This window comes from Nomascus leucogenys, chromosome 12 (assembly GCF_006542625.1).
Source record: "Nomascus leucogenys isolate Asia chromosome 12, Asia_NLE_v1, whole genome shotgun sequence".
Taxonomy (NCBI): domain Eukaryota; kingdom Metazoa; phylum Chordata; class Mammalia; order Primates; family Hylobatidae; genus Nomascus; species Nomascus leucogenys.
The window spans coordinates 88,415,828-88,436,080 of NC_044392.1; the positions used below are offsets into that span (position 1 = coordinate 88,415,828).

Genomic DNA, 20,253 nt, shown 5'->3' on the forward strand with positions numbered 1-20,253 from the left:
TTATAAACGGACAGCAATTATGCCCTCTTGGACACATGTATCTCACCCTTGAGTTCAGTGTTACCACCATCTTCTCATGAGATTGCTATTGCCTTTGTAATGTGTCAAATTACTCTCTTGTAGGGACCTCCAGGCATTGAGGGAGAGTCTGGTCTCCAAGGTGAACCAGGTGCAAAGGTAACCTTCTAAAAAATAAAGGAGAATCTCTAAACTTTCACCATTGAACCCCCTACATTTGCTACCATTGAACCCCCTACATTTGCTACCATTGAATCCCCTACATTTGCCAACTTGAAAGCAGGTGGAAGCCCCCAGATAAAAACAGGAAATGTTTTGGAACTCCTATTCCTTATGACAGCAGTCCCCAACCTATTTGACTGGCACCAGGGACCAGTTTCATGGAAGACAGTTTTTCCACAGATGGAAGCAGAGCAGGGGATGATTTCAGGATGAAACTGTTCTACCTCGGATCATCAGGCATTAGATTCTCATAAGGAATGAGCAACCCAGATCCCTTGAATGCACAGTTCACAATAGAGTTCTTGCTTCTATGAGAATCTAATGCTGCTGCTGATCTGACAGGAGGTGGAGCTCAGACAGTAATGCTGGCTCACCAGCTGCTCTCCTGCTGTTGCGCGGCACATTTCCTAACAGGCCTTGGACAGGTACCATCTACGGCCCAGGCATTGGGGAACCGTGCCTTATGGCATGCCCTCCATAATTAGCCATGCAGTCTTAGTAGAAAAGAGTTTAATCTTTCCCTTTGTTTCTTCAGGGAGACGTTGGACCTGCAGGCAGTGTTGGAGGAACTGGGGAACCAGGTTTACGGGTGAGTGCCCACTTGAAACTCTTTTCATACACTAACCCGCTTCTTTCAGAGACTCGAAACTTATTAGTCTAAACACTCAAAAAATAGGGTAATAAACCTTTCTGATACATTATAGAAAATGTTTGTTTTACTTCATAATTTCAAAAGCTGCATCCCAAACCTTGTCCCTATACTAATTTAGTAGTATTTAGAGTCTTAACCTCATATGTCCTTTTCTCAAAATCAGGTATACTTTGTAGAACCCTTACCAAAAATGTGGAGTCACTGTGATTGTCATTAATGTTAGCATTAAGAAGAAATTCACAAATACCAGTGATCAACTCTCAGAATAGTTCCTGACCGAACAAGACAGATAAAAGATTGAAATCTAATTTATAGATTTAATTTGCTCTAAAAAAACCAAACCTATGACCATGCAAAGTTAACAAGATGCAAGGACATAATTGTAAATTGTTGCAATTAGATAGCTTTGATAAGTTATGCTAATATAGACAGCCTTAATTTTGAACTGTGGTAAGCAGTTTTTTCCTAAGATAATAGTGCCCAAGATAATTTTAAGAGACATTTATTCACTAAAAGACAGAGTAGGGAGATATATTTTGTATCTGGCTTCTTCCTTCTTATTTGCTCTTTTTTGTGTGGGGTGGGGTGAATGGGCGGCGAGGATAATAGAAATGTCAGTGAGAGGAAAGATGGAGCAACTATAAATATGCACTAATTAATTTACTTTTAAATAATTTTAGTATCAAGAGAGCCAGTCCTACTTTAATAGCTTCATAAAGTATGGTTCTACATTTCTGCAAGTTCCATATCTAAAAGACAACTAATTAACATACCAGAGCCTTAATCTTTTCTTTTTTCTTATACTTTAAGTTCTAGGGTACATGTGCACAACATGCAGGTTTGTTACATATGTATACATGTGCCATGTTGGTGTGCTGCACCCATTAACTCGTCATTTACATTAGATATATCTCCTAATGCTATCCCTCCCCCCTCCCCCTGCCCCACGACAGTGTGTGATATTTCCCTTCCTGTGTCCAAGTGTTCTCATTGTTCAGTTCCCACCTATGAGTGAGAACATGTGGTGTTTGGTTTTTTTGTCCTTGCGATAGTTTGCTGAGAATGATGGTTTCCAGCTTCATCCATGTCCCAACAAAGGACATGAACTCATCCTTTTTTATGGCTGCATAGTATTCCATGTTGTATTTGTGCCACATTTTCTTAATCCAGTCTATCATTGATGGACATTTGGGTTGGTTCCAAGTCTTTGCTATTGTGAGTAGTGCTGCAATAAACTCACGTGTGCATGTGTCTTTATAGCAGCTTGGTTTATAATCCTTTGGGTATATACCCAGTCATGGGATTGCTGGGTCAAATGGTATTTCTAGTTCTAGATCCTTGAGGAATCGCTACACTGATTTCCACAATGGTTGAACTAGTTTACAGTCCCACCAACAGTATAAAAGTGTTCCTATTTCTCCACATCCTCTCCAGCAATTGTTGTTTCCGGATTTCTTTTTTTTTTTTTTTTTTTTTTTTTTGAGACGGAGTCTCGCTCTGTCTCCCAGGCTGGAGTGCAGTGGCGCAATCTCAGCTCACTGCAAGCTCCGCCTCCCGGGTTCACGCCATTCTCCTGCCTCAGCCTCCTGAGTAGCTGGGACTACAGCCGCCCACCACCACACCCGGCTAATTTTTTGTATTTTTAGTAGAGACGGAGTTTCACCGTTTTAGACAGGATGGTCTCGATGTCCTGACCTCGTGATCCGCCCGCCTTGGCCTCCCAAAGTGCTGGGATTACAGGCGTGAGCCACCGGGCCCGGCTGTTTCCTGACTTTTTAATGATCACCATTCTAACTGGTGTGAGATGGTATCTCATTGTGGTTTTGATTTGCATTTCTCTGATGGCCAGTGATGATGAGCATTTTTTCATGTGTCTGTTGGCTGCATAGATGTCTGCTTTTGAGAAGTGTCTGTTCATATCCTTTGACCACTTTTTGATGGGGTTGTTTGTTTTTTGCTTGTAAGTTTGTTTGAGTTCATTGTAGATTCTGGATATTAGCCCTTTGTCAGATGAGTAGGTTGCAAAAATTTTCTCCCATTCTGTAGGTTGCCTGTTCACTCTGATGGTAGTTTCTTTTGCTGTGCAGAAGCTCTTTAGTTTAATTAGATCCCATTTGTCAATTTTGGCTTTTGTTGCCATTGCTTTTGGTGTTTTAGACATGAAGTCCTTGCCCATGCCTATGTCCTGAATGGTATTGCCTAGGTTTTCTTCTAGGATTTTTATGGTTTTAAGTCTAGGATTTAAGTCTTTAATCCATCTTGAATTAATTTTAGTATAAGGTGTAAGGAAGGGATCCAGTTTCAGCTTTCTACATATGGCTGGCCAGTTTTCCCAGCACCATTTATTAAATAGGGAATCCTTTCCCCATTTCGTGTTTTTGTCAGGTTTGTCAAAGATCAGATAGTTACAGATGTGTGGTATTATTTCTGAGGGCTCAGTTCTGTTCCATTGGTCTATATCTCTGTTTTGGTACCAGCTGTTTTGGTTACAGTAGCCTTGTAGTATAGTTTGAAGTCAGGTAGCATGATGCCTCCAGCTTTGTTCTTTTAGCTTAGGATTGTCTTGGCAATGCGGCCTCTTTTTTGGTTCCATATGAACTTTAAAGTAGTTTTTTCCAATTCTGTGAAGAAAGTCATTAGTAGCTTGATGGGGATGGTATTGAATCTATAAATTACCTTGGGCAATATGGCCATTTTCACGATATTGATTCTTCCTATCCATGAGCATGAAATGTTCTTCCATTTGTTTGTGTCCTCTTTTATTTCATTGAACAGTGGTTTGTAGTTCTCCTTGAAGAGGTCCTTCACATCCCTTGTAAGCTGGATTCCCAGATATTTTATTCTCTTTGAAGCAATTGTGAATGGGAATTCACTCATGATTTGGCTCTCTGTTTGTCTGTGATTGGTGTATAAGAATGCTTGTGATTTTTGCACACTGATTTTGTATCCTGAGACTTTGCAGAAGTTGCTTATCAGCTTAAGGAGATTTTGGGCTGAGACAATGGGGTTTTCTAGATATACAATCATGTCATCTGCAAACAGGGACAATTTGACTTCCTCTTTTCCTAATTGAATACCCTTTATTTCCTTCTCCTGCCTAATTGCCCTGGCCAGAACTTGCAACACCATGTTGAATAGGAGTGGTGAGAGAGGACATCCCTGTCTTGTGCCAGTTTTCAAAGGGAATACTTCTAGTTTTTGCCCATTCACTGTGATATTGGCTGTGGGTTTGTCATAAATAGCTCTTATTGTTTTGAGATATGTCCCATCAATACCTAATTTATTGAGAGTTTTTAGCATGAAGGGTTGTTGAATTTTGTCAAAGGCCTTTTCTGCATCTATTGAGATAATCATGTGGTTTTTATCTTTGGTTCTGTTTATATGCTAGATTACATTTATTGATTTGCGTATGTTGAACCAGCCTTGCATCCCAGGGATGAAGCTCACTTGATCATGGTGCATAAGCTTTTTGATGTGCTGCTGGCTTTGGTTTGCCAGTATTTTACTGAGGGTTTTTGCATCGAAGTTCATCAGAGATATTGGTCTAAAATTCTCTTCTTTTGTTGTGTCTCTGCCGACTTTGGTATCAGGATGATGCTGGCCTCATAAAATGAGTTAGGGAGGATTCCCTCTTTATCTATTGATTGGAATAGCTTCAGAAGGAATGGTACCAGTTCCTCCTTGTACCTCTGGTAGAATTCGGCTGTGAATCTGTCTGGTCCTGGCCTTTTTTTGGTTGGTAGGCTATTAATTATTGCCTCAATTTAGAGCCTATTATTGGTCTATTCAGGGATTCACCTTCTTCCTGGCTTAGTCTTGGGAGGGTGTATGTGTCCAGGAATTTATCTATTTCTTCTAGATTTTCTAGTTTATTTGTGTAGAGGTGTTTATAGTATTCTCTGATGGTAGTTTGTATTTCTGTGGGATCGGTGGTGATATCCCCTTTATCATTTTTTATTGAGTCTATTTGATTCTTCTCTCTTCTTTATTAGTGTTACTAGCAGTCTATCAATTTTGTTGATCTTTTCAAAAAAGCAGCTCTTGGATTCATTGATTTTTTGAAGGGTTTTTTGTGTCTCTATCTCCTTCAGTTCTGCTCTGATCTTAGTTATTTCTTGCCTTCTGCTAACTTTTGAATGTGTTTGCTCTTGCTTCTCTAGTTCTTTTAATTGTGATGTTAGGGTGTCAATTTTAGATCTTTCCTGCTTTCTCTTGTGGGCATTTAGTGCTATAAATTTCCCCCTACACACTGCTTTAAATGTGTCCCAGAGATTCTGGTACATTGTGTCTTTGTTCTCATCAGTTTCAAAGAACATCTTTATTTCTGCCTTCATTTCGTTATGTATCCAATAGTCACTCAGGAGCAGGTTGTTCAGTTTCCGTGTGGTTGAGCGGTTTTGAGTGTGTTTCTTAATCCTGAGTTCTAGTTTGATTGTACCGTGGTCTGAGAGACAGTTTGTTATAATTTCTGTTCTTTTACATTTGCTGAGGAGAGCTTTACTTTCAACTATGTGGTCAATTTTGGAATAAGTGCGATGTGGTGCTGAGAAAAATGTATATTCTGTTGATTTGGGGTGGAGAGTTCTATAGATGTCTATTAGGTCTGCTTGGTGCAGAGCTGAGTTCAATTCCTGGATATCCTTGTTAACTTTCTGTCTCGTTGATCTGTCTAATGTTGACAATGGGGTGTTAAAGTCTCCCATTATTATTGTGTGGGAGTCTGAGTCTCTTTGTAGGTCTCTAAGGACTTGCTTTATGAATCTGGGTGCTCCTGTATTGGGTGCATATGTATTTAGGATAGTTAGCTCTTCTTGTTGAATTGATCCCTTTACCATTATGAATGGCCTTCTTTGTCTCTTTTGATCTTTGTTGCTTTAAAGTCTGTTTTATCAGAGACTAGGATTGTAACCCCTGCCTTTTTTTGTTTTCCATTTGCTTGGTAGATCTTCCTCCATCCCTTTATTTTGAGCCTATGTGTGTCTCTGCACATGAGATAGGTCTCCTGAATACAGCACACTTTATCCAATTTGCCAGTCTGTGTCTTTTAATTGGAGCATTTAGCCCATTTACATTTAAGGTTAATATTGTTATGTGTGAGTTTGATCCTGTCATTATGATGTTAGCTGGTTATTTTGCTCATTAGCTGATGCAGTTTCTTCCTAGCATCAATCATCTTTACAATTTGGCATGTTTTTGCAGTGGCTGGTACTGGTTGTTCCTTTCCATGTTTAGTGCTTCCATCAGGAGCTCTTGTAGGGCAGGCCTGGTGGTGACAGAATCTCTCAGCATTCGCTTGTCTGCAAAGTATTTTATTTTTCCTTCACTTATGAAGCTTAGTTTGGCTGGATATGAAATTCTGGGTTGAAAATTCTTTTCTTTAGGAATGTTGAATATTGGCCCCCACTGTCTTCTGGCTTGTAGAGTTTCTGCCAAGAGATCCGCTGTTAATCTGATGGGCTTCCGTTTGTGGTTAACCCGACCTTTCTCTCTGGCTGCCCTTAACATTTTTTCCTTCATTTCAACTTTGGTGAATCTGACAATTATGTGTCTTGGAGTTGCTCTTCTCGAGGAGTATCTTTGTGGTGTTCTCTGTATTTCATGAATTTGTTGCAGAACCTTAATCTTTACCTCTCTATTGAAAGGGAGAAAATATGGAAACTCTAAAAATCTGGTAGTGTGGTCATAACTGAATCAAGTTTTATTAATCCATGTAAATTCAGTATAGCAAAGCACTTTAACTTTATGAGATGCGGTATTTACATTTCTTGAACTCAGAAACACAAGTCTGGCTATATAAATTCTAGAGCTACCAAATGGAAATATATTACTTTAATTATCTAAAATGTATTAATATTCTGGTATCATCTTATATTTGAATTTATGACACTCTGAATCATGAAATCATCTTCAGAGCTATTCAAGGCAAATTAAATCATGCTCATTATACTGTCAAATCCTCTTTAGAAATAAGGTAGTAGAAATAAGTGAACACAAATTTGCTATTTTCCATATATGCTGTGGGCTAAAAATAAAATAAGATAAATGATATAGCAAAAAAAAATTCAATCATACTGTTTCTGCTACAAAATAGGGTGAACCAGGAGCTCCTGGAGAAGAAGGTCTCCAAGGAAAAGATGGGTTAAAGGTAAATTATACTTTTAACATTGTATATTATATATATATTATATATTTTATTATATATAAAATAGATGTTTTGTAAAATCTTTAAAATATTAGACATCATTATTTTTGTGTGACAAAAACCTGTTTATTACTGGCATAATTATTTCACTATATTCCTTTATAGAAAAATTTTTTATTGCATTACAGGGAGTGCCAGGAGGAAAGGGACTTCCTGGAGAGGATGGAGAAAAAGGAGAGATGGGCTCACCAGGAATTATAGGGCCCTTGGGTAGATCAGGCCAAATGGGCCTTCCGGTAAGTACTGCTGGGTTCACTTTCAAATACTAAGTTAATTTACTGCCTGTATGTGTACACATGCACACACCTACACACACTCTGACCTCCTTATATATCCAGTGAGTAATTGTGTATGTGGAACTGTGGCCTGAGAGAAGGAAAAGTCAAGGACTGATTATCAGCCCTCCTAAGATCCAAAGAGGAAAGATACTTTTTCCATAAGCCATGTAACTTCTGTCATAAAGCATTTATAAAGGAATGTTTTATGTTGTCTCAAACTTAGTTTGATTAAATATTTTGGATCTTTATTCCTATAACTGACATTATTGTTGTAGAGCAAAATCCCAACTCCAGGATGAAACAAGAAATTCTTTGCAAGTGTAATATGAGCTATCAGATCTGATCCTAAATTTTGTTATTACTTCAAGGGAAGTTCTAAACATCATTTTGAACAAATTATCTCACCTCAAGACAAATGGAAGATGTTAATAAATAATAAGAATAATGACCAGGCCTGTAATCCCGCACTTTGGGAAGCCGAAGTGGGTGGATCACCTGAGGTCAGGAGTTAGAGACCAGCCTGGCCAACATGGTGAAACCCCTCCTCCGCTAAAAATACAAAAATTAGCTGGGCGCCGTGGTGCGTGCTTGTAATTCCAGCTACTCGGGAGGCTGAGGCAGGAGAATCGCTTGAACCTGGGAGGCGGAGGTTACAGTGAGCCAAGATCGTGTCACTGCACTCCAGCCTGGGAGACAGAGTGAGACTCCATCTCAAAAAGAGAGAGAGAGAGAAAATAGCATCTTTTTTGCTTAAATGCTTAATTTATATTTATTATAGTCTTCCAGATACTGCCTATCTGGTCATTCTATTGTTTCATTTTACTGTTCCCTTTTTCTTGTCTCATATCTTTAAACATGGGTTCTCCTCAAAGTTATTGTCTTTCCTTCTCTAAATATTCATGCGTTTGGAGGTATTCTCCTGTTTTAGGAGTCATCTGTTTTGACCCTACCAGAAAATGGTTTCTCTTTCTTCTGTACACTGGCAGTTTTATTCTGCCTTTTAAAGATTGCAGCATTTAAGCATGTGGGACTCTTCCCCAAGAGAAAACTTAGCTCTTCAAAACCAGATGCTCTGTCTTTACTCCTTCCCATAAACCACAGTGCTTCTGTGCTCCAGTATTTCCACATGGGGGCTCAGTAAAGACTGAGGAACTAATCATGAGTAAACTGATCATGCAGGCAGGCTGGAAGACAAAGTAGTGGTTTACAGCGTTTATAATTTTCAGCTTTTTTTTCTGTCCTTCTCTTTTCCTCTGGCTTCTAACCTGCAGATCATTGAATGGACCCTGCCCCAATCAGCTCAATTAGGTTTGCAGGACTAAGAGGAAAGCTCTGTCTGGAAGAAAACAACAAATACCATAAATGAAACACAAACTAGCTGTCTTACCATTCATTTTTATCAATGACTATAATTCCTTTAGCAGCAATTAAAATAATATTATAACACATCTACCTCCAAATAATAGCATATTCAAAATAACATTTGAAGAATGAAGATAAACCAGAAGTATCAGATTATTTTTGAGCACTGGCAAATGGCAACTTTTTTCTCTTCAGTTTTACAGTAGTGGTAAGTGCCCATTGCTTCTCTGTCCTGCCCTCAGACCTGGAGAACTGTGATGGGTGTTCCAGCACAGCAAATACAAAGTACTTAGGAATCCCAAAAAATTATCTTATTTATTTTTTTATTTATGAGATAGAGTCTCACTCTGTCACCCAGGCTGGAGTGCAACGGCATGATCTAGGCTCACTGCAACCTCCGCCTCCTGGGTTCAAGAGATTCTCTTACTTCTGCCTCCAGAGTAGCTGGGACTACAGGCACGCACCACCATGCCAGGCTAATTTTTATATTTTTAGTAGAGACTGGGTTTTACCATGTGGGTCAGGCTGGTCTCAAACTCCTGACCTCAAGTGATCCACCAGCCTCGGCCTCCCAAAGTGCTGGGATTACAAGTGTGAGCCTCCACGCCCAGCCCCCAAAATTATCTTAAACATCATTAGTCCAAACATTAAACAATATAATTTCACTTATATACTGTCATAGGATCCTCCCAATAACCTATAGATGTTATTATTCCCTATTTTACAACTGGGAAAAAAACTTAGAAAAAGCTAAGAGATTTGTACAAGATAATATAGCAGATGGCACTGCTTTATTAATTTACTAAAGAATAATCACTAAAGAAGTTATTAATAAAGAATCTTTTCTTTTAGACAGAGTCTCACTCTGTCACCCAGAAGTGCAGTGGCACGATCTTGGCTCACTGCAACCTCTGCCTCCCGGGTTCAAGTGATTCTCCTGCCTCAGCCTCCCAAGTAGCTGGGAGTACAGGCACCCACCACCACACCCACCTAATTTTTGTATTTTTAGTAGAAACAGGGTTTCACCATGTCGGCCAGGCTGGTCTAAAACTCCTGAACTCAAGTGATCCCCCTACTTTGGCCTCCCAAAGTGCTGGGATTACAGGCGTGAGCCGCTACACCCAGCCATTAAAGAAATTTATTTTCTGGCTTTGTGTCTCTAAGCCTTGCTTACCCATGGGTTAACCAGCTTTGTCCCCATATTTTTCCTTTCTAGAGTTCTTAATAATTTTCATCTTTGTTAGAGGACTCATCCCTCTTCCATTAGTGTCAGGCCTGGACCCACAGAGAAGCCAAGTAAGAAATGCCAAGAAAGTGTGATTATCTTCCTGATCATTCTTGTCAAATTTGTTTTTAGGTTAAAAAACCACCAACAGTTATTCATACTTTAGTATGTATTTTTAAAAAATCAACTAGTATAGTTCTCTAGCAGAATCCTAAGAGTTTGCAGAGAGGGAAAAAACAGAATTAAGAGAAGGGAAAGTCTAAACATATACCATAGAATACCACAGCATGGAATCCCAAAGAGGAATGATACAGTATGACAGCTGGTGATGGGTAGAGCAGAGATGGAACAGGGGCTCAAAACAAGGCATGGAAAAATGATAAACACAGATTTCATCTGCTTCATAATTTTTCCCAGGAAAAATCATGCCTAGTACACATCTTTGGTGCCTTTTTTTAGTAACACCACATATCTGTTTTTTTATTCTTTTTGTTGTTCTCCTTGGAATTTTAAATGGCTTTCAGCTTATAAACTCAATAAAAATACCATGGCATATTTTTTCAAAAGAATTTTGCAATCCAAGGAACTATTGCTTAATCTGACAGCCTAATGCTGGATTTATTTTTGCACTTTAAAAATTCTTCCTTAGGCAGTGTCACAAAGATGCTACCTTGGGTTCTTACAAAATAAATAAGAAAGAGAGTAAGAGAAAGAAATAAAACTTTTTTTTTTTCAAGAAAAGAAAAGATCTCGTTACTTCCTAGAAGATTGAGGAATGAGATCTGGATTGAAAAATAAAGCAAGGGAAGCATCAGTAACGAATTCCAAATCCAGGAGTTTTTTTTTAAACAGAAAAAAAAATTGTATATTTTATGCTTGAATCTTGTGCTAAAATGTTCAGTTGCCTAAATGCATAACTCTGCACGAGAAAAGAATTGGGAAGCATCTGAAAAGAAACATCTGCCTGACTTACGGTCTGTTATCTATGCTAAAAAATCTACCACTGTGTTGTCTAAGATCTGAACAGATGTGAAACTGTAAACTCCAAAGTTGGATGTATTAAAATGAAATTGTCCTGTTTTATATGTTTAGGACAAAATTTGGTTGGATTTATTGAAATGCAGTTTTTACTGTCTGTTTAAGGTGGTATGATATTAGGTAGAGGTAAATATCTTAAGGGAAGATAAAATGAAATGAAGTGACCTTCTCAAATAAGTTTTTTAAATAAGATCTTAAAAGTGAAGTCATAAAGATGAGAAGAATATCAGTAGTTAGAAAAGAATGATAAGATATATGTGTTTCTTGTTTCTTTTTTATAGCAAATGTTTATAATGTGTTTTTTTATATATATATATACTTTAAGTTCTAGGGTACATGTGCACAACGTGCAGGTTTGTTACATATGTATACATGTGCCATGTTGGTGTGCTGCACCCATTAACTCGTCATTTACATTAGATATATCTCCTAATGCTATCCCTCCCCGCTCCCCGTACCCCACGACGGTGTGTGATGTTTCCCTTCCTGTGTCCAAGTGTTCTCATTGTTCAATTCCCGCCTATGAGTGAGAACATGTGGTGTTTGGTTTTTTGTCCTTGCGATAGTTTGCTGAGAATGGTGGTTTCCAGCTTCATCCATGTCCCAACAAAGGACATGAACTCATCCTTTTTTATGGCTGCATAGTATTCCATGTTGTATTTGTGCCACATTTTCTTAATCCAGTCTATCATTGATGGACATTTGGGTTGGTTCCAAGTCTTTGCTATTGTGAATAGTGCTGCAATAAACACACGTGTGCATGTGTCTTTATAGCAGCTTGATTTATAATCCTTTGGGTATATACCCAGTCATGGGATTGCTGGGTCAAATGGTATTTCTAGTTCTAGATCCTTGAGGAATCACCACACTGATTTCCACAATGGTTGAACTAGTTTACAGTCCCACCAACAGTGTAAAAGTGTTCCTATTTCTCCACATCCTCTCCAGCACTTGTTGTTTCCTGACTTTTTAATGATGGCCATTCTAACTGGTGTGAGATGGTATCTCATTGTGGTTTTGATTTGCATTTCTCTGACGGCCAGTGATGATGAGCATTTTTTCATGTGTCTGTTGGCTGCATAGATGTCTGTTTTTGAGAAGTATCTGTTCATATCCTTTGCCCACTTTTTGATGGCGTTGTTTTTTGCTTGTAAGTTTGTTTGAGTTCTTTGTAGATTCTGGAGATTAGCCCTTTGTCAGAAGAGTAGATTGCAAAAATTTTCTCCCATTCTGTAGGTTGCCTGTTCACTCTGATGGTAGTTTCTTTTGCTGTGCAGAAGCTCTTTAGTTTAATTAGATCCCATTTGTCAATTTTGGCTTTTGTTGCCATTGCTTTTGGTGTTTTAGACATGAAGTCCTTGCCCATGCCTATGTCCTGAATGGTATTGCCTACGTTTTCTTCTAGGGATTTTGTGGTTTTAGGTCTAACATTTAAGTCTAGCATTCCCTTTGAAAACTGGCACAAGACAAGGATGCCCTCTCTCACCACTCCTATTCAACATAGTGTTGGAAGTTCTGGGCAGGGCAATCAGGCAAGAGAAAGAAATAAAGGGTATTCAATTAGGAAAAGAGAAGTCAAATCGTGCCTGTTTGCAGATGACATGATTGTATATCTAGAAAACCCCATCGTCTCATCCCAAAATCTCCTTAAGCTGATAAGCAACTTCAGCAAAGTCTCAGGATACAAAATCAATGTGCAAAAATCACAAGCATTCTTATACACCAATAACAGACAAACAGAGAGCCAAATCATGAGGAACTCCCATTCACAATTGCTTCAAAGACAATAAAATACCTAGGAATCCAACTTACAAGGGATGTGAAGGACCTCTTCAAGGAGATCTACAAACCACTGCTCAACGAAATAAAAGAGGACACAAACAAATGGAAGAACATTCCATGCTCATGGATAGGAAGAATCAATATCATGAAAATGGCCATACTGCCCAAGGTAATTTATATATTCAATGCCATCCCCATCAAGCTACCAATGACTTTCTTCACGGAAGTGTTTCTTGTTTCTAACATAGTTTCCTTGGAAACAATCAGTTGGGAATTTAGGGTCAGCATTAAATGGCATTATGGAGTAAATGATTATCTAAATCTTTATCATCTGAGCGGTTTCTGTGACTCTGGTGTTAGGCTTGTTTATTCTGAACAGTTTCATCATAGAGCAACACAAATAGCAAGCCCACTGACCACTGTGTCCCTGATCTCCCACTAAAGAGCTGTACATTGTTGAGTGAGTCATTCTTTGATTTATATGTTCACACATGACACAAAATAAAGGGGTTGGAGCTATGCAGAACTGCCCAAGATGGTTGTGTCAGGAGGGATACTAAGTTAGCAGGGCCCCATTTTTTCTATTCCTACATCAGTCTGGAATGGTCCTTGTATGTCTTTTTAACATAGATTTTTAATGTAGATTTTCTTTGGAAGTAAAGGTTCTAAGGCTTTAAAAAAATTCATTATCCTAGATTTTATAAACTTTTATTCAGCCTTACAGACTGTGATTCTATAAAATATTTTTGTTCATTTGTGAATTTGATGAAGTTTTTGAGTATCTTCTATGAGCCAAGAACTCTACTAAACATTGGGGATACACTGGAGAACAAGACTACCAAGTTTCCTGACCCTCAAGTGTTATAATCTAATGAAGAAGACTGACAGATTAAAAGATCACTGCAGATTGTGATAATGCAATAATGGAAACAAACATATTAATGAAAGAGAATAACTGATTATGGGTAGAAAAGCCAACTAGTTAAAGATAGAGAATGTATTTCAGCTAGGGTAGTGAGAGAAGGCTTCTCTGAATAGGAGACAATTACATTGAGACATGAAAAATAAAAAGGAACCCATCAAGCAAAGAACTGTGGGAAGATCCTTCAAGATAGATGAAGCAGCAATGGCCAAGATATAGAGGTGAGAATGAGCTAAGTATTTTTAGAAAACTAAAAGGAGGCTATTACAGCTGCAGCATAATAAATAGTGAAAAGTTGTTTGAGATGAGTTTGAAGAAATAGGTAGGAAGTAGATCATGAAGGACTTTTTAAGCTATGATAAGAAATTTGGGTTTTATTCAAAGTGTGGTTAGTGTTATTGGCTATCTCAAGAAATGAAACAAATTATAGTAAAAGAACAAAGTAAATTTCATTTAGAAAAGCACATCATACGCCAAGACAATTCAATGAGAGAAAGAATGGTCTTTCCACCAAATAGTGCTGGAACAACTGGATAACCACATGCAAAAGAATAAACTTGAACCCTTCCTTATACTACAGAAAAAGTGAACTCAAAATGAGTCATAGACCTAAATGTAAGAGCTAAAACTGTAAAAGTCTTAGAAGAAAACATAGGAGTATGTCTTCTAAGGTAAATTGGACTTCATTAAAATTAAAAGATTTTTGGTTCATAGGGCACAATCAAGTAAAAAGTAAAATATCAACCCACATAATAGGAGAAAATATTTGAAAGTCATGTATGATAAGGGACTTGTATCCAGAATATATTAACAATCTGATAATAAGATAATTAACATAAATGAAAAATGGACAGACTTAAATATCTCCAAAGAAGATATACAAATGGCTAATAAGTGCATGAAAAGATGCTTAATATCATTACAAATATCAGGAAAATGTAAATCAAAACCACAGTGAGATACCACTTCATACCTACTAGGATGGTTAGTGTTAATGAGGATATAGAGAAATTGGAACCCTTATACGTTGCCAATGAGATATAAAATCTGCAGTTTCTTTGTAAACCAGTTTGGCAGTTCCGCAAAATATTAAACATGGACTTACCATATGACCCAGCAATTCCACTTCTAGGTATATATGTCCAAGAGAATTGCGTTTAAACAAAAACTTGTACATGAATTTTCACAGCACATGATTCATAAGAGCCAAAAAGTAGAAACAACCCAAATGGGCATCACCTCATGAATTAATAAATAACATGTGAAATATTGTTTGACAATAAAAAGGAATGGTGTACTAGTACATGGTACAACATGGATTAACCTCGAAAACATTATGCTAAATGAAAGAAACAATTCACTAGAAACCACATATTGAATTGTTTTTTGTTTGTTTGTTTTTGTTTTTGAGACAGAGTCTTGCTCTGTCGCCCAGGCTGGAGTGCAGTGGCACAATCTTGGCTCACTGCAAGCTCCATCTGCCAGGTTCACACCATTCTCCTGCCTCAGCCTCCCGAGTAGCTGGAACTACAGGCGCCCACCACCATGCCTGGCTAATTTTTTGTATTTTTAGTAGAGATGGGATTTCACCCTGTTAGCCAGGTTGGTCTCAATCTCCTGACCTCGTGATCTGCCCGCCTCTGCCTCCCAAACTGCTGGGATTACAGGCGTGAGCCACTGCGCCTGGCCCACATATTGTACTTTTATATGAAATGTCCTAAATAGGCAAATCTATACAAACAGAAAGTGCATTAGTGGTTGCCTAGGGCTAGAGGGGTTGGAAAGAAATGGGGAGTGACTTCTTATGATAATGAGATTTTGGGGGGGAGTGACGAAAATGTTCTAAAATTGATTTTGGTGATGGTTACACAACTATGTGAATATACTAAAAATCATCTAACTGTACACATTAAATGGGCACATAATTCACATACATGATACGTGGATATCATGTATGAATATATAGTATCATCTGACTATCACATATGTAAATGTTAATTATTCCTCAATAAATCTGTTTTAAAAAATAGATATGATGTGATACTTCTGAGACAAAATAGCTACTTTCACCAAGTCTAAAATAGGGAATCCCAACTGGTTCCTCTATTTTATTAGTAAGCAACACCAAGTTGACTATTCTCAATCAACATGACATAGATAAATGATATATATAAATTGTATAAAATAGCATTTTTAAAGAGATGCAGTCTTGCTATGTTGCCCAGGCTGGACTTAAACTCCTGGACCCAAGGAATTCTCCTGCCTCAGCCTCCCAAATAGCTGGGACTATAGGCACACACCAAAAAAATAGCATTCTTCTTTCTGTAATTATTGAATAAATCCATTTTAACATGCACATTGTAAAAAAATTGCTATTTTTCCTGTGTGCCCTGCAAACCTCTAGATACACAAATGGGTTGCAGTGGGCAATGTTAACTTTTAAAAGCCAGCATTTTGGAGCAAAATATTACTTAACACATTTCAGGAAAAGCACTAAAATAAACCAGCCTACTAGCAGTGGAAATTTACACTTTCCTCCTAAAAAAATATAACAACAACATATCCTTGAAGAGAAAAATACTAAACAATAACCAGGGGGTACCTTTCTGATTATAATAACAAGAAAATACAATATAGAATAACGCAACCCCTTTTCTGACATATAATGGGTTCTTTAAATATGTGTAGAAGTTTACTGTGCAAAAAATTCCTAATGGATTCATATGTTCTGTTCCCTAGAAGCTAAAAAATATTATGAAAATCTCTCACTATACTTTGCCTTTCACTCACAAACCTTGGTTTTACTTTCAACATTTAATGCACGTTCTTTTTTTTTTTTTTTTTTGAGACGGAGTCTCGCTCTGTCGCCCAGGCTGGAGTGCAGTGGCGCAATCTCGGCTCACTGCAAGCTCCGCCTCCCGGGTTCACGCCATTCTCCTGCCTCAGCCTCTCCGAGTAGCTGGGACTACAGGCGCCCGCCACCACGCCCGGCTAATTTTTTTGTATTTTTAGTAGAGACAGGGTTTCACCGTGGTCTCGATCTCCTGACCTTGTGATCCGCCCGCCTCGGCCTCCCAAAGTGCTGGGATTACAAGCGTGAGCCACCGCACCTGGCAATGCATGTTCTTTAAAATGTTATTTTCTTACAAGTGAATACCTAATAGACTACCTTACTGTCTGATTAGGGCTAATTATTTTCAACTTTGGGCATACATTCTATCATTCGTTTATTCATTCATTAAATATTTATTAAGCCAGGCACAATTATGAATGTTAATGTTACAGCAGTGAACAAAACTGACAAGGTTCATGCTGTCATGAAATTTATAGGAATTTATATTCTAATGTGGGAAGACAATTTCAACATGAGTGATAATTCTGGTAGTGATAAGTGCTGTGAAGGAAATAAAGATTGAGTGCAGTGATTCATGCCTATAATCCCAGCATTTGGGAGGCTGAGACGGGAAGACCACTTGAGCCATGGAGTTCAAGACCAGCCTGGGCAACATAAAGAAACCCCCATTTCTACCGAAAATTTCGTAAAATTTGCTGGATGTGGTGGCTTACACCTGTGGTCCCAGCTACTTGGGGTGGGAGGATCTGCTTGAGATTGCTGGAAGGTTGGGGCTGCAGTGAGCCATGATCATGCCACTGCACTCCAGCCTAGGTGACAGAGCAAGACTGTCTCAAAAGAAGAGAAAGGAAAGGGAAGGGAAGGAGGGGAGAAGGGAGGGGAGGGGAGGGGAGGGGAGGGGAAGGAAGGGAAGGAAAGAAAGGAAGGGAAAGGAAAGGAAAGGGAAAGAAGGAAAGAAAGGAAGGGGAGGAGGGAGGGAGGGAAGAAGGAAGGAAGGAAGGAAGGAAGGAAGGAAGGAAGGAAGGAAGGGGGGGGAGGGAGAAAATAAGGAGAAAATATGTTATTGGGATGTGAAGTGACTAGGTAAAAGGGTTACCTATTTAGAGTGGTCACAGAAGTACTACCTGAGGCTGCATTGAGCCAGGCATCTAAGCATAGAGAAAGCCACCTATGTGATTATCTGAGGAAAAGAGATTTCTAAATAGAGGGAATATCTAATGCAAAGGCCCTAAGATAGAAGGGGTTTGAAAAAGAGAAAAGAAAAAACTGAAAAAGAGCCCTGTATCTAGATTATAGTAAATAACTGGAAAACATGATATCAGAGAAATGATAGGAGCCAGATCATAGGGTATTATAGATCATGATAAGAGGTTTGGTGATTATTCTCATTGCAATGGACAGTCATTTGGAAGGTCTTGAACAGGGAGAAGGGTATGATTAAAATTGTTAGTGATTATTTGGGCTATTGTGAAGAAGTGAGCTATGGGGTTAAAAGTGGACCAAACCACTTATAAAGCTTTGGCAGTAGTCTAGATGAAAAATGATGGTGGCTTGGAATGAGAAAACACAGTGATAGTGAATAATGATCAGATTCAAGATATATTTTAGAGGCATAGCTGACTGAATTTGCTCCTGGTTTAGATGTTGAGAAGATGAGATAAAGTAATAAATAATAAACCCTAGATTTTAGCCTGAGCAACTGAGTGGATAATCATGCCATTAAATGTGTAACAGAGCAACAAATTTGTACTTACAGATGTGCAAATATGTAACTTCTTTATTTCTGGCTCATCTGGTTTTCCTCACAAGCTCCTACTTACTGATTAGTGGAATGCAGTGGGGTGGGGTGGGATGGCAGCAGGCAAAGAGAAAATTTAAAATCTGATTCAGTTGAATGCTTAAACTTAATCTAATCATATAAAGTAGTAGTTTCGTCAGGTGCTCAGACTGTCAAGATGCTTAGTCTCTCAAGTGTATCAGTCCTTGACCTCTCTCTTTTACTGCTTTCCAACATTGAGTCTGTGTGTCTTGTGATTGCAAGGATGAGGATGCCTTGGATATTGATGCAGGTGTTATTCGTGCTAATTGGGACAGGGTAATCTTCCCTCACTGCCTACCCTGATGGTTTCTGGTGATGATGTTTGCATCTAGTAATTTTCATTTTTTTCTTTGTCTTTTTTTTTTTTTTTTTTTTTTTTTTTTTTTTTTTTTTTTTTTTTTAGGAGAAGAGGGTTCCCTTGCTGCACTGGTCTCACATCAGGTCCCACTAATTTCTATAGATGTTTCTGAGGTCTGCTGTGGTCCTTATTCAATAGAAACCAGCTCTTCAGCCCTTATTGTAGAGCTATATATTCCTAAAGTAGTGATCACCTCACCACAAACTTCCTAGCTGTTTCTGAGTTGCCATCTACATCATATAGGAATCGAAGAGTAGCTCAGGAAAATTTAACCATATGGTCTTCCTCATTTTGACTTTGTTGAGTAACCATATTGACAAGGCTACCCACCAGGTGATATCTACGGAAGATACCTCTCCAAATTCCAAATGAGTAGTTGGGAACAAAGATCTCTCTCTGACAAAACCCAGAAAAAGGAAAATATGTCTCTCTCTCCTCCTTTGCCTTCCCACGTTCTCCTGGAGCCAAAACAAACAGACAAACAAAACCTCTGTGCTTCTCTTTACTTCCCCTATGTCATATCCTCATCCTTCTATCATCTAGTAAAAGCCTTATAATAATACGTGGAAAGTGCCTTCTCTATCACAGGACAGCTTTGTGTGCTAGGTGCTCCAGACTCAACTCATGAAATGTTAAAAGTTGGAAACAAGGAAAATAGAAAAATATTATTTTGAAGCATTCAGCCTTTGAGCATACAGACACCTGAGTCTGAACTGGCAAAGTCCTCATATTCAAAGAGGCAAGAAAGAAAACCATTTTACTAATTTTCTAATTTTGCCTCATTACAGTGGAGCTGGGGAAGAGTAGGAGGAAAGAAGTTTAGGGTTAGGAGGAGGGATTTAGAGACTTTGGTTTTGGACGCATAAAGTTTAAGATACCAGATAGAAATGCAAAGAGCTATCATTAGGTAGGGTAATCAGAAGGTCAGTGATGGAGTGAGAACAGGTGATATAATTTAGGACTCATTAGAATACAAATCTCTCAAAACCATACCATTAAATGGAAGTTAATCAGTCTGCTCCTGAAAGACTTTTGGGTAAACAATGAAATTAAAGCAGAAATCAAGAAATTATTTGAAACTAATGAAAACAATGATACAACATACAAGAATCTCTGGGATATAGCTAAAGCAGTGTAAAGAGGAAAGTTTACAGCACTAAATACCTACATTAAAAATTTAGAAAAATATCTAATTAACAGCATAACATCACACCTAGAGAGCTAGAAAAACAGGAGCAAAACAAACCCAAAAGCTGAAATAACCAAAATCAGAGCTGAACTGAACAAAATGGAGATGAGAATAAAACATACAAAAGATCAACAAAACCAAAACTTCGTTTATTGAAAGAATAAATAAGATTTATAGACCACTAGCTAGACTAATAAAGAAAAACAGGGAGATAATACAAATAAACACATTCAGAAATGACAAAGGGGATGTTACCATCAATACCACGGAAATACAAAAAACCCTCAGAGACTGTTATGAACACCTCTCTGCACACAAACCAGAAAACCTAG

General features: G+C 38.2%; 1 protein-coding gene across 1 annotated transcript in view; it reads left to right on the forward strand.

The window, feature by feature from the left end:
- The window catches only part of COL24A1 (collagen type XXIV alpha 1 chain), a 400,658-nt gene that overhangs the window by 273,176 nt on the left and 107,229 nt on the right, over nt 1-20,253 (forward strand). The window contains exons 35-38 of the mRNA XM_030823656.1: nt 124-177; nt 776-829; nt 6,984-7,037; nt 7,223-7,330. Of these exons, the coding sequence (XP_030679516.1) occupies nt 124-177; nt 776-829; nt 6,984-7,037; nt 7,223-7,330 (270 nt within the window). The remainder of the gene's footprint in view (nt 1-123; nt 178-775; nt 830-6,983; nt 7,038-7,222; nt 7,331-20,253) is intronic.